The following is a 27,097-nucleotide window of genomic DNA, read 5'->3' on the forward strand; positions in this document are numbered from 1 at the left end:
TCTGCAGAAATTGGGATATTGGCTACGCAGGCTGTCTGCTTAATGTGCTAGGTACATTTATTGTTCATTTTTTACAGGCTGCCCTGGAAGATTTGACTTTTGTCAAAGCAGATTAATGGCAAGGCATTCATAAAACAATTTGCCGTATGGTAGTATAGACTGAGCTTTTCACTTGCACTAGATGACTGACTAAGCTATCGACATGTGCTATCATATGTAATCAAGCTCGCTAGATTAAAAGCAGGAATTGTGCCTAGCAAACAATGCTGTATATTACTCATTGAACTTTGAGCAGCAGTTCTCTCCTGCCAGATTTATTAAAATATTCACATGCTTCCAAAACGAAACAAAGGTCCACCGGCGTCTCTCTTGGGGAGAAGAGGTGGGACTGGATGCATTTGGCTGCCGTTTGGTCGGAGATGTCATACAAAATCCTCACGCGCTGAACATGGCTGAACTGTAAAAAGCTTTCACCCAGAAAGGAGATCTTTGTTACACAGAAAGTCTCTGACTCCTCCAGCGCTTGCCAGACATAGCTACATCACGTTCTCAAAGAGCTGTAGGGATCGCATGATATTGTCATCCTGAAAGCAAAGAGAAGGTATTTTCATAAAACCAGCACTGACAAGCACAGCTCGTCACTTTGCACGGCACAGGAGGGGCTCTGCAGCTGCTGCTGCCGGCAACAGACTTGCCTCCATAATGCTCTTCATCCTCAGTGAGCTGGAACCGATCCAGCAAAGCAGTCATCCCTTATTTTGCCACCTTAGCTGGTGTGAGGTAAGCAAGCACAGGATCTTCTCATAAGCTTGACATTCAGTGTAGGCTGTGCTTTATTGCAGAAAAGCAGGCACCAGCACTGGTGTGCTTACTTCTAGCACAGTTTGGTGGGTACCAGTGCAAGGCATTGTCCTGCATGGAAACCAACCATCCTCCCCAAAGCAGCGCGAGGAGGTCACTGCCCATGAGCCATATCCTCAGATATGGCAGAGGTAAACACAACAGTGCACTTGGGTTTGTTTTTGTTAAAAAAAATATAAATTCTTAGTGTTGCAGGGCTTGCCGGGAAACTACATGTGACACTGCATCAGTCCACACACCTTCTAGTGCATGTGTGTCAAAAAAAGGAACTGAATGCAAACCAAGGCAGAGCATTAAACAAACTCTAACAGTTAGAGCCAAAGTTGCTTCAATACTGAGACTCATACACACACATCTAGCCGGGAGGCAAATTATGAATGGGAAGAATAATACACACACAAATGAACAAATTAAGGATGAGGCCAAAAATAAGCTAAACAATCAAAAGGGAATAAGAATAAAATAACTGGAAAAAAAATCAGCCTTGGATTATGCATCTGCCTACAAGGATCTTTCCATCTGAAGTCTCTGACTGAGAAGCAATGTGGGTGGTGCCAGAGCCAGACCTAACACAGAAATGATGGGAAGCCAGCCTAGCCCTCTGCTGTGAGCATCTTCCCATTGCCTAGGTACAGAAGAGCTGTCTGACTTCAGAACAAGAAAGATTTTTCCAGGGAAAGTAAAATACACCAGAAGGCTTGTATGCAATTGTTTGCATCAATGTAAACTTTCTAAAATACAAAGGTCATTATCATACTGATTAAATATTAGAGATATCTCTGAGCAAATATTCACACAGTTAATTACAATCTAAGACAACAGACACTTGGCTAATTGCACATTAATGCAGATATTTGTCTTCATGCCAATGCTAAAAATACCAGCAAATATTTATTACAGCTAACCTAATGTATGGAATTTGCCAGAGAGAATTTATTGCCAAAACAGAAAAAAATTAATAATAAATTATTACTGTGGTGACAGCACTTGCTTTTAATGCTTGAACATGAAAACATCAACTTGCTTTATAAGTCAGTGCTGTGATTACAAGATTTTGGGAGATGTCTGGGCAGTTCCTGCTAATGACATCCAGGGACAGTACACAGAGACATTAGCAGCCTTTTAAAAAAGGATACCAAGGAAGTTTAAGGGGATTATGAGCTTTCTGTAGAGTTACATGCTTGTCTACAGAAGCAGGTACTGCAGTTCACTCAGAAAAATAAAAGTATTGGCCACCAGCACTGGTCATGGAATGGCCCTCTCCCGTCATCAGCCTGATCTCACTTCACTGCTCAGTCAGAAGCTTCACAGAGCACCACCAGAACATCAATCTTGAAGTGGTGGTTTTTTTTTTTCTTTTTTCCTTTTTTTTTTTTCCCCCACAGAGCACAGGAAGCCTGGGATCCTGACCAGAATGCTATCCATATAGAGTTTGTTCAAAGGGAAGCAAACACTGTGACATAAGCTAGACCTGTCAATGCAGTTATAATTTCATCCTTACCTCCTGACACGATTCGATAAACTCATCTAAAGTTACAACACCATCTTTGTTTTTATCCATTTTCTGTAAAATAAAATAAAATAAGTTTCCATAGGTAACGCTGCAGTTATAGTATAATATCTTAGTTGATGCAACCTGAAAAACAAGCTTAGATTACTGACTTTGTGTCATTGGTTAAATTTGCCAAGGACTTGTTTATTAGAGTATTTGCAGCACCTTTGAGGTCATCTCCAGCTACTCCTTCCTTGACATACACAGCAACTTCTGCCCTTATTGTTCATTTATTCGCTGCCTTACCAACCAGCACCCATATTCCTGTCTCTCTCTTTAGGGGCAGTTGAGGGAAGCAGCACAGAAGGGCTGCAACACATGCAGAGGTTTCAGACTTGCTGGATGTGGCACATCCCTGTGCAAAGGGCCAGGCTACGAGACAAAAGAGATAATTCTGGAGCCAGGAAATCAGCAGACACTGTAGTGATAGACTGAACGGCTGCTAGCTTTTATTTTGGAATATGTAGTGCAGCACAGGATTGAATTTTGGGCTAACTTTACAGAAAAGTGTATCAGTGCATAGCTCAAGTGTTAAGAAACACGTTAAAAATCATGTACCTGGAAGAATACTTCTACATGCTGCCTTGGTGCATCTTCCTTGAGCACTGGATATGTGTACTTTCCCATCATATCATAAATTGCCTTTACAATATCCATCATCTCCTGCAGTAGTGGCATGCCAGCACAAACACAAAAAGGGAAATTAAGAGAAAATGATAGCACTCTTCCTTCTTTTACTGCCCTTTTCTTCACCCTCTTTCATTACAAAACAGCACAGAAAATGCCTACACACCTGCTTGAAGACAGATGTATCATCCCATACAAATCCATCTACAAAAAAACCCCGCTTCTTTCCGACTGTGCCATGACTTTGCTCCTGCAGTGCTCACCTTCCTCCTCTAACAGGCAGCACTGCAGGACAGGTGCTCTGACGGGGCAGCTGCTGGGGATGGGGCTGGGCTACCAGAGCCTGAGCCCTGCGGCACCAGCCTCATCCCGCAGCCTCCTCCGGGACAGCAGTCACTGGGAACCTGGCCCTTCTCCACACCTTGCACAAAAAATGCCACACTGCTCCGTGACCAGCAGCAGTAACCACAAACTCTCCAGGTGCACACAGTTTGGAGAAGATAGACCACGACATATTTGCAAATTACTTGAAGTTACCGAGCTCAAGGTTGCCCACACAGGGAATAAGCAGTAACAGGATCAGAAGATAAAACCAGGTGATAACGCAGGATTGGGGAGTGGTGCTGGGGGCTTCTAGTGTTTCGAGTGAGCCTACACCACAATGCTCAGTGCTGCCAAAAACCCCCTGTGCCTCAGTCACCACGTGGCTATTGTCACCGTCACCCTCTCCTTCACAAAGGTTATGTGGCTCGTAGCTGTAACTGGGATTTTGCTCCTGGCTAAAGCAATTCATTAAAGGCACTATAATATAGAAAAATATGGCTGCAAAATAATTCAATATAAGAGCACTGTACTCTGTACTTACACATAGATAAATGTTCAAGTCCAGTCTGATTTGCATTTAATTAGCCGCATGTAAAATTAATTGTGCTCTGCAACAGAAACCAGTTGGCTCTCTTCAGAAATCAAACACATTTATCAGAAACAGCCTTACCTCCTTGTTTATATAGCCGTCCTTATTTATGTCGTACAGATTAAATGTCCATCTTAGCTTTTCATGAACAGTTCCCCGCAACAGAATGGACAATGCCATCACAAAATCCTGGTTCAAGGCAGAGAGTGTGAATTATCATAACATTCTTTTTTAAGTCACCTTCTTTACATAATGCCAGTCAAAAGACTTATCTTTTTAGGATAGAACATACAGTAATCAATCTCTTCTAACTTCCCTTTCAAAAAATGTGTCCTCTCTGGCTGAACTCACTGTTTTTTAAGAACACTGCTAGATGCTCCAGCAGCCATTCCCTTCCTAAAAATGGTCTCCTGCAAGGAGGAGTCAGTCAGATTGCCATCACCTCGTTAGACACAGCTAGCTCTTGAGCGACCTCCAGATCTGAGGTGCTGGTGAGGAAGAAGGAAATCCAGCATTTTTCCTGTGCCTGTTTTGAGAGAGATGCAGAGATCCCCAACTCCTCTAACATAGCGAGTCTCAGGTTTTTCGTTCTCTGGCAAAATCTGTCAGACTTGACCAAATGTGATTCCCACCACTAATCACCCAGTCTGGGACACAGCATTTCAATTGTATTTTTTGTTTATATTAGAGTTATTTCTTCCAAAACCTTTGATTTATTGTTTATACTCCACAGTGGCTTAGGCATTGTGAGCAGCATTGCTACAGGGATTTATTAGTACAGAGCTTCAAGCTAACAGAGCTATATAGTTCCTGATATTTCCTTTAATGTACTCAGTCCTTCCCATGTTATCTCCATTAGCTCTGCATGGGGCAGTGCATTGCTTCTTAGAAACCTTTGCTCCCATTTCCCAAGGCTCAGAGGAATATGAATTTGCTGAACAATACAAAAAAGGGGATAAAATGCTTATGTTTGACAACCACTAAAGAGACAGCTTTGCCAGGAAGGAAAGCTCAGCACTTTTTAAACAAAAAAATACTTATCTAAGCATTTTGCTGTGTCTCACTCTGCTCAGGTTTCCAAGTAGCTGCCATGTGCAAAACTCCCACCGCAAATGCCACTACAGACACACACATATGTATGGTTACATGCCCATTTTACATCTGATGAATGAACAAATTTCCCAGTCTTACCTGGAAATTACTGGAGTTTTTTGCTGTTTGATGGCAAAAGCAAGGCTGCCTATGATTTCTAGCTTTATGATCACAGTAAACTGTCTTCCAGACTATGAAGTTCATCCTCCACGAGTTTAGGGCTTGCCATGTCCCTTTGCTGCACTCTGTGTCTGAGCACGAAGTACAGCTATTTGTAGCTACATAAATCTGCACTTTCTCGCTGTGGCACTTACACAGTTCATATATTTTCTTTAGCAAAAGGAAACATGCAACTCCATCTGCCTAAAGCGAGTCAGATTTTACGAGTTCAGCTGGCTTTAGACTGAAACTTCTTACCCATCATCCAACAAGCCCTACTAGTTCACAATGAAGAATGGATGGAAAAAGCTTAAACCCAGAAAACTAAGAAAAGAGCAAAGGAGGATGCAAAACAATTACCTCAAACTTCACTGAGCCATTTTGGGCAGTGTCAAATGCGTTAAAGAGATAATGCGCGTACATGCTAGCATCTGAAAAACACAAAAGGCACCGATTGGTACAACAGTTCATTATACACTAATGCCTCTAAACAACATTTGTGACCTTATTTTCCTCTTGTATAAAAATCAGCCTTGGAGCATTACCAGACATGCTATGAACTAGTAAATGTTAACGTGGACTGGCACAATCCCCATGACGTCCCATAAAATAGCCTTGAAATGTAGAAGATTTTATTACAGAAGAAGCTATTTGGATTATGGGGCTGTACTTTAAAGAATGAGCAAAAAACCCCAATCATTCAAGAATGTCTCTGGGGCAAACGGGTTATTAGCTCTGGTGGGAAACGCAGCAAAAGCACCAAGGAGCGATTGCAGCGCGTGTGCTTCCTTCCTCTGCGTTTCTGCTTTGTGTGGGATACAGCAGGGACTGTCCAGCTTCAGAAGGGTCTAATTCTAGTAACCTGTGTTTGGCCCATGACAGTTAAAAAGAAATCTCATCCAACGCATATTTTCATCCTTTTGAATCATAAATTGCTGGTTTTAGAAAATATCACCTAGTGAGAAGAGCAGTTCCTATGGGCATGCGAAGGATGGCTGTTAACTGGGAATAACAGTAATGGTATGCAGAAAAAAAACAAATAGGTGTATGACCCACAAGAAAACCATAGGATTGCTTAAGAGACAGTCCTACTAAAAGCTACTATTAAGCTAAACTAAACAATTAAGTAAATCTAGGCAATTCTGTGAAATACTAGACCACTAGTATCATTCAATGACAGATTAGCAAAAATGAAAACTTGTCAAGGATAGGAGTCCTACGCAACAAAAACGTCAGAAGCCTGGGTTGACACTGCACAAAGTTTTTATAGCTCAGACCTACTTTACTACTTCTGGGATGTACAAATTTATCTGTACTGATTACCATAAAAGTGGAAAAAAGTCTCTGAGGAATCTGAAATCTCATAATTTATGATGCTAAGGTTATACAAACAGTGTGGAAACCAAGTGAAAGAAAACAGTGTAAAATACAAATTTACATCTGCTCTTAAACTGATTTATTATTAAGCACAGTTGTACTAACATCACCATTAATCAAGGGAGAATCACATTTCAAGGGAATGAAACACCAGTAAAAAAAAAAAAGAAAAAAAAAGGGCAAGTCATTGTCAATCTCAGTAGAGGGGGAAAAAAGTTATCTATCCATGAAAAGATGAAGTTTCTGTGCCTGATTGTTTTTCAGACATGGGAGTCACCTGAGGCATGTCACTTAAAAGAGTTAGTACAACTGCTTGAGGGAACTGGAATTCCTTGGAACTTAGGTTGAAAACACAAAACACATCCAGAAATATACTAAGATTATAAATACTTACATTTTTGCATGCTTCTTAAAAAATTAATTGACTGGTTGCTTTTTATAAAAAATCCTAAAAGCAACCACAATAGGAAATCATCAAGTCCATACTAAAATTTAATGTAAACTTTCTGTAGGTGCACATCTCTGAGGTCTCATGCATTGTAAATAGGAAGCATAACATGTTTTATCTTGACATTAAGTTGAAAGACCACTTGTTAATGAACTTCTTAAAGCAAATGAACACGCACACATATACTCCTGGAGAAACTTCACTCATCATCCCAGAATAAGTGTATTCTGCACCTACTGGAGAGGAACGTATTTGGAAAGCCTCAAATATTGAATCTTTTACTAAAAAGCCCCTTAAACCCATGACTCATTCCTTTCAATTAGAAAATAGTATCCCTACAGAACAGATCCAGTTAGAAGAACTTAGAGATTCTTGATGTTTTTACAAGGCAAGAACATACATTATTTGAGAGATTTAATAGATGTTTTAACATTCTAACACATGACATGACCCTGTCTTAGTCACAGAAAGATCAAAAAAGATAATTTCAGGTAGCTAGGAATTCACACATCAACTAAGAACTGCTTTAAGAATTTTAGAGAGGTTTTGATTAAATTGCAGGCCAAAATGAGGTCTGGGGTTCTTCTCTGCTAGACACTACATGCACAGCAGTCCAGCAGCAGGGAAGCAAAGACACACTGAGGGGAAGTGATTTAGCTTTCTGCCATCCCGAAAGCCAGTACAAAAAAAAGCATCAATCCCCAGTTTCTATTTTGGATTTAGGGAATAAAATGCTGACAACTAGGGGCAATTTTTAATGTGGGTTTGTCTATATTCTTGTGAAATAACTGTTCGATTTTATTACCTTGATGTTTGCATTTCTGTTTAAGGTCCTGCAAAGCTTAAGATCAATTCACATTTCTTGCACGGCTTATCCGAAGTAGATTTGCACCCAGCTGGCAGTAATGAACATTAAGGCATGCTTCTATAAACCAGACGGACGCGAAGTACTCTGCTTACCTCCATGAGGAAAAAACTGTGCATAGATCTGTTTGAATGTTTCTTCATTAACAACCCCACTAGGACATTCCTGTTGGACAACCAAAAAAGAAAAAAAAAAATCAAGGAAAAAGCCCAGCTCTGTAAAAGTTCATTTGCAAAACTCTACAAGCCCAAAGAGAGCAATTAAACAAATCACATTGCTGTTCTCGCAGTGCTCTGGATGCACACGCTATGCAGCTGAAGAAATTAAAATAATTCAGACTGCAATTTCATCTTAAGCATCTCATTGACTTGGTTCACCATTCATAACATTTCTAACAGTGTTTTCAGCAATGTTTAATCGCTGTTTTATATGACAACTTCGTAAAGTAGCTCATGCCTTCTGTCATAAGAAGCTTTCATCTAATCACAAATAATGTCAGTGCCAGCAAACACTTCCCTGTCCGTCTCCAAATATGAATTCATTAATCGTCAGCAGAAGACTGCAGCCAGGTGCCTGACACCAGCTCCACAGAGGCTAACGATACACACTATACTAGTAAGTCCTTACAAACAAGCAAGGGAGAAGGGGATTCCTTTCCTCAAGGGCTCGCACTTGTCCTGCTACAGGCAAGTGGAATCCCAGCCATTACGGTAGTTTGGGCAGGAGGTGCTCCCTGGGCACGTTTGCAGATTCTCTCGGTGGAAGGGAGACACGGCAGGTGTGAGGAGCTGGGTCCCCGGGTGCTTTACCCTGTGTCTGAACTGAGGTGCCGAGATCTTACCCAGCAGGATGCAGGACCAAAGGCAATGCAAGAGACAGGGGAAAAATGGCACCAGAACTGTCTCTGTTTTGTGAATCCTGTTTCTTTACTCTCCGCTCCTCTTTAAAACTTAAATTACTTGGACAATTTAAATAAAAGTCAAAGGCAAATTTAGCTTAATTATGGTGCTTTACCACCTCCCCTCATCAGCTCATTGCTGTTATAACACACATTCACGTAATCACAGAGAGTCTCAGGCACTGCTGCCTGACTACGCGAAATTTTCAATTACATAAAATATTTCCCCATTGGCGACACTTCCTCACAGATTTGCCCATTGACCAATTTTGAAAACTGAAATAGCAAAAAACCAAAATAACCACGGTACTGATTTGACTTCCTTCACACCAATTTCAGCTCCTCAGCCCCAGCTGAGGCTGTGTGTCATGTGGAGGGAAAAGGGAACAAGAGCACTGCCACTCCTGGTAGGACGTGCTGAAGATGTAGGTTGACTGGTGCATATATCTTGGTTTGATGCCCATGATTAAGCTGAAGGCCAGATTTGGGATCAAGAAAGTTCATCAGTTACCAGCAATATACTCACTCCAGGCATTCCTCTTTCTGTGTCACGCTATAATTGTGTCTCATTTTTACACAAGTCCTTCAACAAGGAGTCTCCCAGGTCTATAACCCTTCGCACAAGAAATCACCACCTTTTGATTTTTGGAACCTGACTCCTACCACCTTGCCTGATAGCCCTGAATTCTGAGAGACAGAGAGAGAGAGTAAACAGTTGATCCTTACACTTTTTCTACTTGTCACTTGTGATTTTATAGATCTTCCCTTTGTTACCTCTTTTCTAGACTGAAGAATCCCACCCTGAGAAGCACAGAAGGCACTGAGCTTCCTTTGCCCATTCCTCCTCTCCATCTTTCTGTTCCCACCTTACCATGTTTGAGATTGCAAGCCACGTTCAAGATGCCAATACACCATCATTCATTCATGCCGCAGCATAAGGGTGCTCTCTCCCCATTTCTCCGTTCTTTTTCTAATAAATCCTAATTGGAATTATTGGATGGAAACTGTATTTCAGATAATGCTAAAGCTAATCCACTCTGTTGGCTAACCCTGGCTAATTTTCAGGCAGCATACCCTATTTTCACCCCGGACTTATCTTCTAAGGTAATAGAAATTCATTTAAGAGATCATTCTTCTGCACTAACACATCTAAGAGAGCCATGTGCTGTGGGAGCACAAGCAAGCTTGAGGATGAATAGAAATGAGTTTGAAAGAGCAGTTTACACCCAAACACACTAATGCCACATTACACTGCCTGGAATATGTCTGCTACACCCCATGATAATGCTGGGGTTGCAATGCTCCTTATCTCCCGATAATTTTGTGCTTGGCTTGGACTTCATTAAAGAGGAGGCTTGGGAGTGCATGCCACAGCCCTGGGTAGGTTTGGAAAGCCAGCCCTGCTACAGCTCCTTGCTACTGGCAGCCTGGATCTTCCACAGATGCACACACTCATCACATGTTACACCTCACACTGCAGATCCAAGACAGACAAATGCTTATTCTGGTAGCACTACAGGCTGTTGAATTTGAGATGAGTAAATTTAGGAAGTCTAAGAAAATCCCTTTGAATTGGTGACACAACGAGCTGGAGGAAGATTCAAGTCTATGACTTATTTATTGCTGAGTTCTTTAGATACCTTTTAAGAACAAAAGGGACTTTAACAAGAAATTCTTCCACCATGAAAAGACTATAAAGGAAAAAAAAGGCATTTTTTTCAAGCTTCTGATCTGCTAACGTCACCTGATGCTGATGTGCACTCGCTAACCATGGAAAAGGACAGAACAAACAAGAGAAATCACTTTATCCTGTCCAAGTCTTGTAAAGAGAGTGAGAAGATCACAATGAGGCAGTTCCTAAATCACATACCCACTTGTTATTGAAATAGGGTGATTAAATCCAAGTTCCTTCTTCCAATGCAGAAGAAATCCTGCTGTCTTCTACCCACTATTTGGGCAGAAAACTGTCAGTGATTTTGGAGACATTTGAGCTAAATAAAGGATAATTTGTTGCTTGAAAAGCCTTCACGTCCTGCCAACTATCCTTCCACTGGTGATGTTCAAGTGTCCCGATTAAAACCCAAACCTGGCACTGTGGTCTTGACCTCACCAGGGCCATCCCTTCCATCCCTTCTCCAATGTCAGTATTCAAGAGTTGCTCCACAGCAAGGGAATAAAAAGACCAGCTGGAGTAACTAAAGCCAGATCCAATTTTTTTCATTTATAGACAAAATTAACAAAACTTTCCAATCCTGTATGGCAAAACTCCTGGTTAGAGTGATATCCTCAAAACATTCCAAATCTCTTAATAAAACAGCAATTGCCTGGTTTCTTTGCTGTGAGAAAAGTGGTTGTCTTCTCATCTGTTCACACCACTGCTAATAAGCTAGAAATCATTGAAAGGTAACATTACTATAAAAGTATTGTCCCAAAGCTCATGTTTCCTAAGCTTGTAATTTAATGTACTTTAAATAAATAATCTGATATTTATTTATGGTATCTTTTAATCATAGATCCGACCAAGTACCCTAACAACAGCCATTCTTGGGTAGAAACTTTCTCCTTGGTCACTGGAGTGCTGATGCTCCAAGACTCACACGGGGCCTCTGCAGAACTTCAAGGCATTTGACCAAATTGTCATTCTTTCTAAAACTAAGCCCAGCACAGCATTTAACCATCCCTTGCAGCATAGTGCTACTGGCCACACACACGAAGTGAAGATGTATTTCTTCCTCTTGCCTTGATAAACACAACTATTATATTCACTAAGAACCACCACTTCACATGCTTAAAGATAGTTTATAAATGTAGGGACTGATCATTATTTTCTCTATACTTTCCAGACCTGCAGAGTCCCTTATGTCTCCTCCACATTATATTAATAGCCTGTGTTTACTAAGAGCCCCAGCCTACCACTAGCAACCCTGAGAATGAAGTTTATGTCCGTGAAGGACAGGCTGCTGCTGCTGCTGCTGCACTTTCCTCACAGAGGCGAGGTCTCCTGCAGCAGTTTTGGCCATCGTGCCTGATTAAGTTTCCTGAATTTCCACATTGCTTCTGATGCTCCATCTGGAAGCCAAATGAAAGTTTGCATCAAATCTCCAGGAGCGCTGGGGAGAGGCAGCGCTGGAATTGATCAGCCTGTTTAGCTCTCTATAACTGGATTGCTTTCAGACGTATGTTAGTACCAATTCATTTGCACTTAATTGTTCACAATTTTATTTTTATAAGACTCAAACAATGCTCAAGAGGCCTCATTAGCGCTACAGTACTACTTAATTCAGCTGACTCAAAAGAAATCTCTCTTCTGAAACAGAGCAGGTAAGCTTAGTGTCAGTTTAAATTCCACTGAAGATAATAACAAAGGTTTACTCATTCAAGAAAAATTTCTTGACAGTGTAGAAAAGCACAGTCCTTCACCATAACATACACAAAGGCTTCCTTTGATGGCAGGGGATGAGGTTTCAGGAAAACACTTCTCATTTCTTTAACCTATGAATTCTTTTAAAATGTCTAACAAGAACCATGATCAGTTTTTTGTACTGCTGTCAAGCACAGAAATAACCACTCATTTTCGAAAAGCTAACTATCCAGCACTGGGACTGACAGCATGAGTCATGCATTTGAATCTACCCTCTCAGACTTCTTTGAAAATACTAAACCACAAAGGAGCTGAATCCACATTAAGAAAAAACGAACTAGAGAGAAAAATCAAACACAAGTTGCACTTGCTGTTCTTTCTTCTGCTGGAATCAGAAGTTAACTTCATTGATTGCTTTCAAAGACGTGCAATACGGACAAGCAGGGATCAGCAGCAGAACTGAGGCAGGGCTGAACATAACCTGCCCATCAGACTGTTCCCAACTAACTCAGCCAGAAAAGGAATGCTCAGGGGGCATACTAGAGGCATTAAATCAGCTGGCCACAGAAAAACTCTAACATATTCTCCTTCAGGAGCCACAATCCAGATTTGCATCTCTAAGCATTCACACATCCCACATATTTTGTTGCTCTCACTGTGTTCTTCCAGTTCGGAGATATTGTGGGGATTATTAAAGTATCAGACCATTTCTAGCTCGCTCATACTGCTTGCTTAAGTCTCAAAAAATCTGATTTGTTACAGATGATTGCATCTCGTCCTACACTTCATTAGTGTGCATATTATAGCAAATGTGTAAAGCAAGGTAAGAATATCTCCAACAGTGCCTCAGTTTTCTGATTTAGTCTGTTTTCTGATTTAGTATTAGAAAATTATCCCTTGCATCTAATAACCATTTCCCCTAAGACCACAGAACCTCACCAAAGGGAGCAAAAAAAAATCCCATAAAAATTCCAATCCTTTTCAATCCATACACTCAATTCCAAAGAATGCAAGTCATTAGAAGCATTGTCTACATGGGCTGTATCGGGTTCAACAGAGCTCAAACCTCTGTTTATTGTTGGTCATTTCATTAGTCATCAATTCACCAATCTTAATCTTAAAAATAGTTTCTTGTTCTCTTCCCTCCCCTTCCATCATTGTTGCCCAAACTTTACTCCTCTGGGTGTGGAAACTTTCTTCTAACTCCAGCCTATGCCCATTCACGGCCATTTTGTTCCCATGCCAATACTGCCTTTGAGCACTCTCCTGACGTACTTATAGACACATTTTATTTTGATAAACAAGATCTGCCAGAGGTTCTGCTGGTTTTTGCCATCTCTGTTACGTTGCTTCTGCAGAAGCACAAACAAACTGGACCAAATGCCTTACATTAACCTGGCTCCAGTCTGACAGCAGCTAACTCCAAGGTGCAAAATAGAGGATTCTACGTGACATAGAATACACCTTGGGGGAAGGGATAACTGCTATGATAAAAGTGAACCTTTGGTCCAACATTAAGAGATGTTGAAAGACAGCATCCTTTCACAACTGGAAAACAAAGCTGAAGGCAAAGACACGGGACACCTGGCCAGGCAGCAAGGACACTGGCCTGGTTAGCGTGCTCTGCTGCTCCGGAGTGGCAAAGGACCTGAATTTAGTGGAAGCTGCCATGAATCTGGTGCAGAAACACCAGACGTTAATAGTGATACACGGGGAAGAGACTGGGAAGGTTTGGAGGGATTGGGGAAAAAGATTTTGGAGACGAAGAAAAAACAGTGATAAAAGTACTGGCTGAAAACAAACACCTTTCATGGTCATGAGCATGGAAGCCTCAGTCCTGTGGCTGCAGTCGGGCTGAGCGGGGCCTCGTTCTCTCCGTGTCCGTTACTGGTGCCTGTCAGTGGCTCTGTGTTTATCCCGGTGTTGCCTCACGATTAAACAGCACCTGTGCCATCACCGAGAGCAAGCAGTAAGTACAAGCCAGAGAGAGGAAAATGATTGTATTCCCACAGGGATTTTGAATCTCCAGATGGCACTGTAACATCATCCCAAAGAGCAGACGGTTCGGTACAACGGCGAATATGGTAACAGCTGAGTCGGTTTGCCTGCTGCACATAATTACTCATCCCATTGCAACCATGATTTATAGGCTATGAATGCTAAAGCTGCCCCTTCACTTCAATTAAACCTTAGATATTAAATCTTCATGCACATTGCGTGCATAGCAGATGGAGAAACACAGACAGCTTTGTCCCAACAACCCGATACAAAACAAGATCTTGCCAACGCTGCCAATTAATGCCAAGACTTTCAGCGAGGTCTTAGGAAAGGGTTTAGGTCACAAGTTAAGTGTCTGTCATTCTTGCCCTGGGAAGTAATGCCTCTGTACGACAAAGGGATAGCAAAATGAGGAGGGGTAAGGGGTGTCATATCTGCAGAGAGAGCTGCAAGGCTGCCTCTCCCATTTGCATAGTAGCCGCTGGCAGAGCCAGCTCCTCCTCTCAGCATGGAGCAGTGCACTCCCACACAGGATTCTTGCCAAACACTGCAATACAGATGACATTTCAGAGATCTTAGCAAAACACAGTGGTTAAGCTCTCTCAGTTTAGTCTCCCACTGTAAGCAGTCATGTCACATAACACTGTACGTTAACTTGTCAGGCTCTGTCTCAAAAGCCATATGATTTCTTGCTGACTGCCCAAAGCATGAAGAAATTTCAGAATACCAGTGTTCAGTGGTTAGAAAACTTCACACATGAAACGACATCCCATATGCAGCAAAGGTTGTACAACTACAACACGTGTACCAAAGCGAAAGATATAGAAAGCTGAGTCGTGCCTTGGCCCACTTAGGTGAGCAGTGGAGTAAAGGATGAAACAACCAGGCTCCTTGGCAAAGTCAAGTATGCATTGGAGATGTAATTCCATCAAATTTCAAGAACCTATCAGAAAGAAAGGTCCTTCTCAATGTCCAGCAGATTTACCTCACTACTGCCTGTATTTAAGGCAGCTCATCTTGCTTTTGGCAAGTTTTTACCCAAGAGACTTGACCTCCTCTTTCCAAGAAATTTCAGCACTTCGCTGTGACAGTAGCTGGAATTCTGGCTCCGACCTACAAAACAACTTAGAAAGCACACTGTCTTTATCGGCTAGCTTGATACTGATCTAGTAATCATCATAAAAATATCAGCTGGCACAAGCCACCTGGGTGACTAAGTCCAGACCCTCAGGCAACCATGTAATGAGTATTCATTCTTCAAGGTCCATGAAACATCTGCTTCATGTAGCCTCAGAATTCCCTATCTGTTTCTGTTTATTATGATGAGTCCCTAAGAGGCAGCAGCAGGTGACTCCCTGCTACCAGGGCGAACAGGGATGGAATGGTGGCTCACAGAGATGAGCACGGTGCTGTTCTGTGCACGCAGTGATGCCAGCTGGCATCTTTCCTGCTTTCACCTAAATCTGTAGCCTCCCTCTTGTCCCCTCAGGCTTGACACCCATTTATTTTTGATTTCTTTTTGGCTTCTTCTACTCCAGCCTTATTTCTTACTTATGCAGGACCTGATAGTTCTCAAACATGCTCTAATCACATCCTATGACAAGAGCTAAATTTCTTCACCTAGAGGAAGAACAAAAAAGTCCCAAGTGGCTAATCACAGGCAAACACTACTCCTTACACCTGAACGTGAGGAACTGACAGCAACAATTAAATAAGTAATCATAATTTCAGGTTTTCTTAAAGTACTGGCACAGTTGAGGAAATTGCCATGTGCTTACTGACATTTGCGGAACAAATTTAATGAGAATATTTTGTTCTGAATATCCATCCAAACCCAGTAAATCTGGCAGATTACAGTGTCATAAATATTGGATAGAGAGGCAGATTGCACTGATTTTGCTGTGGTAGGGGCGTTCTAGCACAACACTACTAATGTTTAGCAGGGGAACGATACAAAATGCAGCTGAGGAGTTGAGGTTTGTGGGGTCATACACACTAGACTCAGTTTACTTCAGTATTGCTCTTACATTCTTAAATCCTCTGTAAAGCACTTGAAGTTCTCTTTTAGTGAAATTGGTTTGTGCTTCAAGCTGTTCCAGTCCTTCAGGTCTATGGCACACTGTAGTCATTTCTAATTCATCTTCAATTTTATCTGAAAGAGAAGACAGGAAAATATTTATTTGGGTTGTTATTTTTGCTCTATTAACATGATGGATAGGACAGACTGGATTTCATGATCAGCAGAGAAAAAAGAAACCATCAACAGAACTGATCTCTGTAACCATTTTCAATCGCTTGAAAACAAAATAAAACCCATATGAGTAAAGCAATAGCTCACAACTACAGGGCTGCCAGTTAACTCCCCGTTCACACAGCCAAAACTGGTGGTGAGAACAGAAGGGCAGGCAGCAGATAGGTTGTACCAAAAGGCAACACCAGATATTTCTTATCTAAATATTGAAACAGTGTGAAGGAATAGGCTTTTCAAAGTACTGGCTTTGAAGAAAGCTGTGCAAATATAAGTGAGCAGACGTGCTTAAGGATATTAGACAATGACATTATACTGAGGGTAAACAGTGAGGGAAACTCTTCTGTGAGCTAACCGAAAAGCTTGCTAGAGGGACAATAAAGGTCACTTCAGTCCTAACAAGGAATTCAAATTATGTCCATAGTTGCTGAATCTGGAACGAATCCAGCCTGCATTTGTGCAGACTTTTTGGAGAAACACAGAAGAAATAATAATAATTAAAAAAAAGTAGTGTGTTTTACTCATGAGAATGTTCTCCTTCGAGGAAGAAAAATACGCGAGACATATGATATCCTGTACTACCATAACCTCACCTCTTTTCTGATGCATGTTTTCACCTGCCAAGCCCAACTCCTCAGCCGTGTAGATAATGCCCAAATACATACAGATGTTTAGTGTATGTCAGTTTGAGATTCTCTAAACTTCAAGGACAAGGATGCAGCTTTCAACTGACATGAAAACTCCATCTACAACCAAGAACTGCTTGGAATAAAAGTTAATGTTCCCTTTATTATCAAAACTATACAACTGTGCCCTGTAAAAGTGTTTTAGGTTATTGGACTCAAGTATAATAATAGTAATTCTTGCTGAAACACAAGGATTTCACAGGAAATGTGCAAGGAAATGGAATCACTCTGAATAGAGGATGGGCATGAATTCAGAGAAGACTGGCTCAGTGGAAAAACAGACCAGACTAAAGCTTTGTTTTCAGAAATTAATTCTGTACATATATACAAACATTATTAAGGCAGAACACACATCAGTGAGTGATAATGGTTAATTAACATTGGTTCATTGCTTCAGTATTAAGAAAACAGTTTGAAATATTTGAAATATTTAATTCAACCATCCTCCTTATCCACTGTGTCTGGAACTTCACAGTCACCATTATGCAGCTTGAGCAGTGAAAATACATGCCTAAATACTGTGCTCAAGGTGCCTTGCATAGCAAGAGAATAAAGGTAAGAGACCACAGTAACATAGGACAGAAAGAGAGTATCAGAACCATTTATGATGCATTAAAAAATTACTGAATGCTGGCAGGTGGCCAGAAGAGGCCTCAAGGAGATACCCTCTCAGTACAAAGGGAAGAAGAAAGGTCTAGAAACTATAGCTCCTGTTAGAAAAAAGGAGATGGAGAAGGCTGATTGCTACAGGAAAAAAAAGTGAAATAAGGGAGGAAATACTATTTTCTTTAAAAGAGACAAATGCTACAAAATGAAGGAATGCAGAAGAAGATTTAAAGAGAAAAAGCATAGGGAAGAAATTCCTTAAAATGAAGGAAGGGAAATGAGTGGTTGAAAAAAGGAGAGCAAATCCATTCAGAAGTGAGCCAGGTTAGGGAGACTCATCACTAATCCATACATTGTGTAGGAAATACCTTTTTGCTGACCTTTGGTCAGTCGTAAGTTACCTAAAACCCCATCCAAAATGCACATAACCCCAGGTTCCTCTCCTGTATGCCCCTGCTGTCCCCTAAGCAGTTTACAAGACTTTGACAACAATTTTGTTTTTCCTGAAGAAGCCACGCATGTTGTGCTGGGCACTATAGAAGCAAGTGAGGCTCTGAGCCTTTCTCTGTTCTGTAAAGGGTTAAAGATGCCTGGCTTTTCATTGACATTTCTTATTGAGTCACTCTAAAGTCGCCTACAAATTCGGCCTATGTGAAACATAAGTGCAAAAAATCGGCCACCTAGTCTTTATATCCTATAATTCAATAGAGAGAGGAGAAAATAAATTAATCTATGTCACCTCCTGTAAGTGGTGAGGCTAATAAAGAGGGAAGCCAGCCTGTTGGATTACTCTCCCGTTCGGTCTGATTTACACTTCTACGAGGAGGTTCACATGGTTTTTACAGAGGCAGGAAAGATCCAGCTGAGAAAAGTCACACTTTGAATTTGTGTTAGCCTTCTAAACCACAAATAATTAAAGAACAAGGTCTCACTCATGGAAAACTTGCTCTATAGTTCCATGATGGCTTTAAACAAAACCTGCAGAATTAAAGCTCAAAACTCACAGGTTTTTTGACATATCCGGATTTCCTTTCTATATATGAGTGGACCCAAAATTAGGGTCTTGGGATTTTTTTTCAAAATATTCTTGTACAAAATATTACTAGGCAAACATTGTAATTTAATAATGATATATTGTCTTTTGACAATACTGGCCTCTTTCAGTGAATCATTATTTCAAAAGAGTGCAATTCATCTTCTTGAACTTGTCTTGCAAGAATAGTTTTTTCCTAACAATTTGTTCATGAGCATTGGTCCCACAGGGCAGGTATTCTCATGTTAAAAATAAGTCAAATTATTGTGGTAGATTTGATACTATTTACCATGCTGAGAAATGCGGCTTTTTCTCTTTATAACAAACTGCTGAAAGGAAATTATGAAAAAATTGTCCCTTTCAAAGGGACACTCTATTTTTTCCTTCTGTTCTGTATTCCAGAACTAGCATTCATCTCTGCCTCTGACGAGGATCTGATGGTTCCCTGTGGGTTAATCCTTTAATCTGCTTCCTCTTCCTTTCCCAAAGGAAATATTTTGAAATTTAGCAAAAAAAAACAACTTGTGAAGCTTAAGATCTGGTGATGGACGCAATCAAAAATTGCACCAGACCAAGAATTTTCCAGTAAACACACCCCCAAAATGGTTAAAACTGTTCCTTCAGTGGAAGATGCTCCATTATAACAGTGGTCTTGGGATTTTTTGGAGCTTCACTGCAGAATATAATTCCAAGACAGGCTTACTAGGTCATTTTGTCTATTACTTACTGACAGAGCTAGTTTCCACAGTGTTTCATGATAACATCTGTTTTAAAAGATAAATCTTATTTTAGGAATAACTACTTCACATTAATAGGCCTCACAGATCTAACACTCTCTCCCTTAGGCTCATCAGATAACCATATTTAAACTTTTCTCAGGGGTCGTCCCAAGTTTTCCCCTCAGGAACACCTCTGTCCATCCCTCCTCCCTCCCTGGCGAGAGGCCTAAAGACACAAACTGCTCTTCCATGCACATTGACCCCTTCCAACCCAATGGTCCCCACTGCCTGCAAAGATGTCTTTCGTCATTATTTGTTTTCTTTCAGTGTTTTCTCTGCAGTCAACTCTTTCAAAACTTTTTCTTCCATTCTCTGACACCCTATATATTAACCACAGCAACCTCAGTGGGAAAAAAGATGACTGTCGCTTCCTCAGCTGCCCTTGGTTTTAGTCATGTATATTGTACTTCCTCTTATTTACATTTTCGTTATCACATGGGCTCAATCTCTCCCAGCTCTTCAGGGCTGTCACTATATGAAATATTAGCCCTTGCATTTATGAAGCACTGCAATTTTACTGAATTTAGGCTCACTTTATGGGGGTGAGTACAAGCAAAACTGTATGGACATAGATACACAAACCAAATTTAAAGTTTTGTTAGGAAAGCACGCTGTCAAGATATTTTATCTAGTATCATGTTCTTCCTCAGTTTTGCCTTTTTTGTAGCTTGCTGAACGCTCTGAGAGCCTTGAGCTCCTGCCACTGGTTTAAAGTTCATTTTCTTCTCCTTCATTTTTCAAGTGCACAAACTGAACTATGGAGGGACTGCAGACACCGCAAGGGATGCGTGTGGTCACCTCCCCAGCACAGGTGACGCGCGTGACCCGCCGCTGTTGCTTACAGCATCCCTTTCGAGCTGGAACTAAGTCCCTGTCCTGTTCGGTGGAGACACTCGCCTCAGGCTCTGGGTACTCTACAGCCAGGTAGGGAAAACTTGAACCTTAGCAAACAGCTCCAAATTTATTATTCTGGATCTCAAGTCATGATTTTTCTTCTGTTGGGTTATCTGTGCTTACCAATAAGATGGACTTGGTAACTAAAGCAGGTTTCTCCTGCTTGTAGGTATTGATAAATGATAATTTACTCCTTTTTCTTTTAGCCCTGGCACTTCTTGAAATAGTCCCTGGATTAATCCCCTCCATGCCAGACGGCTGCAGGGAGTTGCACACTAAGCTTAGACCACCTGCACTGTTCAGCTGGTGAAGAACATGCTGAGGCATTTATATACTTGGTTTTTTTTGCAATACGTTTAAAAATGGAGAAATTAGAAGTAGCACCTTTCACTTTAGAATTCATCTCTTGTTGTATTTTTATAGCTGCTTTAATAGCGGGGTATAAAGTTTATGTCTGCTAGAACTGTCTCTGATAATCGTACTCCAAAGAAGGTCCAGTTTATAACAACTCACTAATCTTCTATTTTTGTGCAAAACATCATCTCTGTTTGCTTAATAATCTGGACAGACTTGTGTGTACATACATATTTTATGGACTGCTGTCAATGAAAGATATTGTATTTCATTTCACTGGTGCTTGCTCAAGAACAGAGAATGAATTTTCATTAGGGTAGAACCCTATTTTAACTGAATACACTTTGGAAATTACTTAACCAGGCTTGGCTTATACATCTTTTCATATTTGTTCTAATTTCACCTTTTCTTATCTTTATAACTAGAAGATTTCCATACTGCCTGGAAGTGGCCCCATGTTTCCCTGCTCTAAACTTTGCTGAGCAGAATTTGGATTTCTCCAAGTGATAAACTGGTGTAATTTAAGCCCATTCATTTAAAAGCTGTCTTGTACATCTACATGCCTATGGACAAAATTGTTTCATCATTGAGGAAAATACCTTTTCAATGACAGCTGACTACTGCTCTCCACAACAGAACCAGGCCGTGGGATTCAGTCCTTCCCTCAGTCATTGTAAAGACAAGAAATCTATTGATTTGGAAGGAAAACAACCTGCTCCAATATTTCCCTTTTCCAGATCTTTCTGTTCCATTGGAGACAGGCACATTTATGTGCCATGGTATAGAAAACACTGTCACATTGTCAATTTACCTTGAAAATGCACACGTCAGTTAATGCACATCCAAGACAGCTCCATGAACTGAGGCACTGCCCAAACCCAGTTCCTAAATTTGTTGAGAGCCAGGCAGCACCCTGCCAGCCCTAGCAGAGGTCAGCACAGAATTCAAGTACTAGAATCCTCTGTTGACATCACACCTTCTACTATTTGCTTTAGCAACCTACATCCACAGAAAAATGCCTTCACATCCAACAATCCTTTCCTCATCATGGAAGAGGTTAAATTGGTCACAGACAATGCCAAAGTTGTAGTTGTGTACTATAAAACAGGAAACAATTTTACATTATTTACCAGCTGCTTTCTCAGCTCTGGTTTTGAACAGCCATTAGGTTCAAATTTATTAACCTCCCTGTCCTTCCTCTCACTGGCAGCTGCCTCTAGACAAGCAACATCTTGCACAGGCTTGGTTTGTTGGGTCAAACTCCCCAGTGAAGCACAAGAAACAGAGACCTTTCCCACAGCAGCCACCTAAAACACTGCAGCATTCTGAGCTCTCCAACCGATGTGCCTGGCAAACAGGCAACAGCGATGTCTCACTACATTGTTAGGGCTGGCCAAGGACAATCCAAGGCCTAAAACATAGTTTAAATCAAGGGTGTAAATGATGATTTAATAAAAATGCAAATGATCCTGTTTCCCTGCTTCCTAAGGCTTCAAGGTGAAACCATCTAATGCCAGGCTCCGCAGCTAATGGGAGGATTTTGAAAACATGTTGCTTATAATAAATTAACTTTTTGTTAAAGAAATATTCAAGATGTAAAACACTGCTAATGTGCCCGGTGTTAATTGTAAAACTGACAAGTGTTAGATGAAATGAGTAATTTTACAAATACAGCAGAAGGGGATTAAATTATGTGCAAGAATTATTAGACTGCATCTTATTTTTATTAAAAAAACATTAGCTATACTTTAGGAGCAAGGATCTAGAGAAAAGATTAACTCTAGTTTATCCACGACACCTTTGAGATTAATCTCCAGGCAGAATATTTACTTGGGCAGGTCTCACAGGAAATAGATCCTGCCTGTGGGAAATCAATTGCAAATACTTGAAAATTTCATGAAGAGAAATAACTAAAGGCCCAAAGTCCATAAATGCTCATTATGGCAGAAAGTTATGGCAAGGGGAGTCAGGCAAGAGCTGTGTCCCGACGCAGACCCCGCATGCGAGCTTCAGCATCCCTCTCCCCCCGTGTAAGCGGGAGCTGCAGGAAATATTGCTTTTGTGGAGTCCTTCGAGGTCTGGGGCTCCAGATCCCTGGGGCAAAGGCAGCCACCAAGTACAGCTCCACTACCTGGAACAGGCAAAATAGTTCTGTGTGCTTCCACCAAGACCAAATTTAAGTGTCAGCCTTCAAGCGACCCCATCTAGAAAATACTCGCAAATCGACAGGGCAAGCATGGCAGAGCAACAGCTCAGCTAGAACATGAAAACTTGTATGTGCACATCTATGGATCCTAAAAATGGCAAACATCAATAAAAAGATGGCACTGAGATACCTGCTGATGTATCAAATATTAAACACATTCAACTAACATTGAACAGTACTTTATTAATAAATTGTTGTTATTATCTGGCTGGAGAGATAAATTTCCAAACTAAAGGGACTTTCTCCAGTCAATAAAACAAAAAGGTGCTGATATTTCCTTAACTACTCTCTTTTCCTGAAATGATTTTTGACTCCTTCGGATTAATTTTCACCACTAAATCTGCAACAGCTTAGCAAGGTTGTTCTGCCTGTGTGAGCCTGCAACACTACGAGTCGCAGAGAAAAGCTACGTGAAAACCCAACAGTGTAGAAAATTCTGAGATTTCATTAAAAAAATAGAATGTTAAGATTTCTTGGCTAATCTGTGTGCTGATCTACGCAAAACGTCATGCATAAATAATTTCCTCTGCCGCTATACTCCTTGAATTAATTTCACAGCTGTACACGCTGTAGCTAGAACAAGGTTATACTCTGAAAAAGATGATGCAGCAATAGTCAAGAGGCCACAGGTAGCTCCAAAACATCTGACACACAACTAAGATGAGGTACAACAATTTGAGCATGAACTAAACAACAAACATTTCTGCAGACATTGCATTATGTCCACTTTGCTGTGGCCATTCCCAGGGTAGGAGACAGGAGGGGATCCTTCCAGTACACTGGACCTTACCTGGAACAGCACATTCTTTTCAATTTTCCTTGCACATTCCCACCTACCTGTAGCAACATTTATGAGGGAAACAACTTGTCAAAACAGGTGGAAAAACACTGAAAGCTTGCTGGGTCCTTTGCTGTTTTACCACGAAGATGCTGCAATGTGTTTTTGCATAAGTGCTTTCCCCTAACTGGTTGTTCAAAGGTGAATTTGGGGGGGAAAAAAAGCCTCATTAGAAATGTTAGAAAATCACTTCTCTCTGATCATTGTTGGAAAATCTCCATTAGTATCATCTCAAAACTTTACATGGAGAGTACCTGAACTGCTAACTACTTGACCTGGCCCGTGCAGGACTTGGCTAAGCACTGCACATGGAAGGACTTGGAGACTGAGTAAAAGCTGGGACTGCCTTCATCAGAGCAAATTCAGCTGCTCCTTCAGGTCGCTGCAGCCTTACCCAGGAACTGGGCAATTTTCAAGCATCTTTAATTTTGTTTGCTGTCAGCATGAAAAGTGAGAATAAAGTCAGCTGGGGGAACCTGTTAGCTTAAGAAAACTTTTGCTACAAAAATCATATGACCAATAGAGTCAAACTGATTTAGATTTTACCTCTCTGATACACGTAAAACCATCGGGCAGGGTCTAGGAAAAAGTAAGAAAAAAATTTAACCAAAAGTGACAACCACACACAGCTTTGTCTTGTTAGTTTTTAAGGTGACAATGAATATGTTCTGCGAGTGCTGTAGGGTCCTCTTTCCCAGTGACTGTAGGATTGTTTGCAGGTGTATTTTACCTTTTTTTTCCCCTGAACTGCCTTTATTCCCTTACCCCAAGGGGCAGGAAAGGAAGCCAAGAGCTTGTGGCCCCTGCACGACCGTGAAACTCGGGGCAGCGTGTGATGGGAAGCATGCAGTCATGCACCCATGCAAGCACCCATGCACAGAGCAAGACAGCAATGCAGCACTCATCCTGGCAGCTCTGACAAGGGATAGGGAGGACTTGGCATGCACTTTTCAAAGTCTGCTCAGGCCCAACAAGACGGGCCCACAGCCTTCTGCTTCCTCTCCACACCTTAGCTCTTTGACTGCTGTAGAAATAAAAAAGTGATTAGTAACAGGGAAGAAGTCTTAGGTGGTGCGGAATGCTCTACACTGGTGGTTTTTGCAGTCAGTTCACTTGCAACATTGTCATTTTGTATTATCCTCACATCCCCTGGGAGAAAATTTGATTAGCAAATTAGGTTAAAAGTGAAAAAACCTCACAAATAATTAAAGATATGTATATGGCTTCTCATGGCACCAATTTCTTTTTAATGGAGAACTGGATACACGGAATGATCTGCAATAAACTTCAAAAAGCACAAGTTTCAGTCAGAATATTACTACCTGCAGCTCCCTAGTCCTACCTCCAGGCCTGGGCAGCTCCTGCCCTCAGCCCATCTTGCATCTTAATTCCTTCATTTCCATGCAGTCTGTGCCTCCAGCTGCCCATTCAAACAATCCTCATGCTTAATACTTTCCCATTAAATAAGTATTTTTTTTTTAAAGAAAGGCAAGCATGTGTTTTCCTTCTGGCACATTTGAGAAGGAGGTTTACACACATCACACACCTTACAACCACTTGTTGGAGGAGTTCAACCTTTCATTATCACTCTGAGTTTTTTGATTTCAGCTTGCTCTCGACAGATGCGTAACTAGATAATATGAAGAAGTCTTTTGGATTGGATGTTAACCTGGAGTAGGAATGGGGAGAATTCACTCTCTGTTGGAGAATTTAATAAAGTACAAAACTGGCAGAAGTAAGTATTAGAACTCAGCTTCCAAACAGCATCACTTACACTATAAGAAAATCCCCAGTCAGATATTATTGCTGAGTCGTGGTGCTTGGCCGTGATAACTTTGGCTCCTCAGACTGAGTAAGGAGCAATTAAAGAAAAAAAACCAAGACCAACACAAGAAGACCACAGTGGATGCTCTACTTGGCTGCCGCAGAGCAAGAGTGACGGTGATACTGAGGACAATCACAAGATGATCAATAACAGAAAGGAATCCTGAATGTCTGATTACTCCCGCAGGGAGTAGGTTAGCAACTACAAATACCTCCATACTTTCCCCTTTTGAATGGAAACTCCAAGAATACTTCCAGGAGAAGCTGATCTCAAGAGCAAAGAGCCTACAAACAGCCATGGATTTAAATCGTGTACATAGACCACAATACATCCTAGAGACAAAGCAGTCATAGTAGGAGTTTTACTGAAAGCACATAAAACTCCCCTGTACCACATACAGAATAATTATATGACTTTTTAACCTTTCTGATCCACCAAAGTAGGTTTGCAATAAATAAAGAGAATGAGTAGGTTACTTAAAGAGGCCCTGGATATCTGGTGATGCAAAAGCTGTTGAATTGTTACCCACTTAAATCACCTTCCACCAGGGAAATCCCACTTTGCTGGGTAATCTGAGGGCAGGAAAAATATCTCCCACTTCAAGTCTAACAAGTATAGTTCTAAATTTGCGTGTTAACAGTAGCTACAAACTAATTTCTCCTAATGAGAACAAAGAAATGTAAATGCACTCATTAGAGAAAGCATCATAATAGTGACCTGATTTATGGAATCAATGAATAAAAAGAGCTAGAGTACCTGGAGCGAGCCCACTAGCTATTCGTCCCGAAAAGATGAAGATGCATCAGAGTTTATTAACAGATAGCAGGAAGACAACAGATGTGCTGTCAAAAAAGAGAAAGTTGATCTCCTTTTCTGTATTGGGTAACCTTGTGGGTTATCAAAATTTTAGACTGTAGGTAATACCTTCTGGATGTAAACAACGTTTTCTTTTCCTCTCAAAAGCCCTTAAAAAACAACAACAAAAAAGGAGAAACAGAAAAATTTCTTTTAACAATGCTTTTCTCTTGATTGTAAGAAAAACTTCACAGAGTCAGCCTTCTAGGGTTTAACTGAAAATTAATTCCCTTTCAGATTATTAAAAATATAACTAAGAGCTTTTGGTTCATAGTTTATGGTTTCTATTTAACACTGAATTGCTCTTTTAAAAAAAAAGCCAAAAAAAACACAGCACTTTTCAATAAGCCCAACAGAAAACTCCTTAATCATCGTCTCAAATTCATATGCGTATGTCTATTTAGCATATTGAATAGTATAAATAAGAGAAACTATTGTGTTATGACCACTTTAAAAGCCTCTTCCTAAAACATGCAGAAGCAGTTTTTGAGGACTTGATTATTTGTCATCACTTTCAAGAGAAATCTTAGATCTTTATTATTATTATTTTTTCCTGAATCCCACAGGTTATTGGATTACTCTCTGGGCAGAGAAACAGAGCAATTTCTAAGGAATTATGGAT

The 27,097-nt window shown here is 40.8% G+C and overlaps 1 protein-coding gene across 1 annotated transcript; it reads right to left on the minus strand.

Annotated features, from left to right (window-relative positions):
* Positions 1–280: 280 nt before the first annotated feature.
* Positions 281–24,357, minus strand: KCNIP1 (Kv channel interacting protein 1). Its single transcript, XM_009873598.1, has 8 exons — positions 24,342–24,357; positions 16,179–16,303; positions 7,990–8,059; positions 5,565–5,635; positions 4,035–4,142; positions 2,972–3,076; positions 2,363–2,425; positions 281–584 (listed from the first exon to the last, which is right to left on the minus strand). Exons 2-8 carry the CDS (start codon positions 16,278–16,280, stop codon positions 537–539), a joined length of 567 nt encoding a protein of 188 aa, XP_009871900.1. The 5' UTR covers positions 16,281–16,303; positions 24,342–24,357; the 3' UTR covers positions 281–536.
* Positions 24,358–27,097: the final 2,740 nt, after the last annotated feature.

This window comes from Apaloderma vittatum, unplaced genomic scaffold (assembly GCF_000703405.1).
Source record: "Apaloderma vittatum isolate BGI_N311 unplaced genomic scaffold, ASM70340v1 scaffold26497, whole genome shotgun sequence".
Classification (NCBI taxonomy): domain Eukaryota; kingdom Metazoa; phylum Chordata; class Aves; order Trogoniformes; family Trogonidae; genus Apaloderma; species Apaloderma vittatum.

Coding starts and splice junctions, on each gene's coding strand:
- KCNIP1 (XM_009873598.1), bottom strand. CDS start 16,280: ATGACTACAGTGTGCCATAGACCTGAAGGACTGGAACAGCTTGAAGCA. Junction 5,636..7,989: donor ACAGTTTTTTCCTCATGGAG/GTAAGCAGAGTA, acceptor TGTGTTTTTCAG/ATGCTAGCATGTACGCGCAT. Junction 585..2,362: donor TTATCGAATCGTGTCAGGAG/GTAAGGATGAAA, acceptor CTTTGCTTTCAG/GATGACAATATCATGCGATC.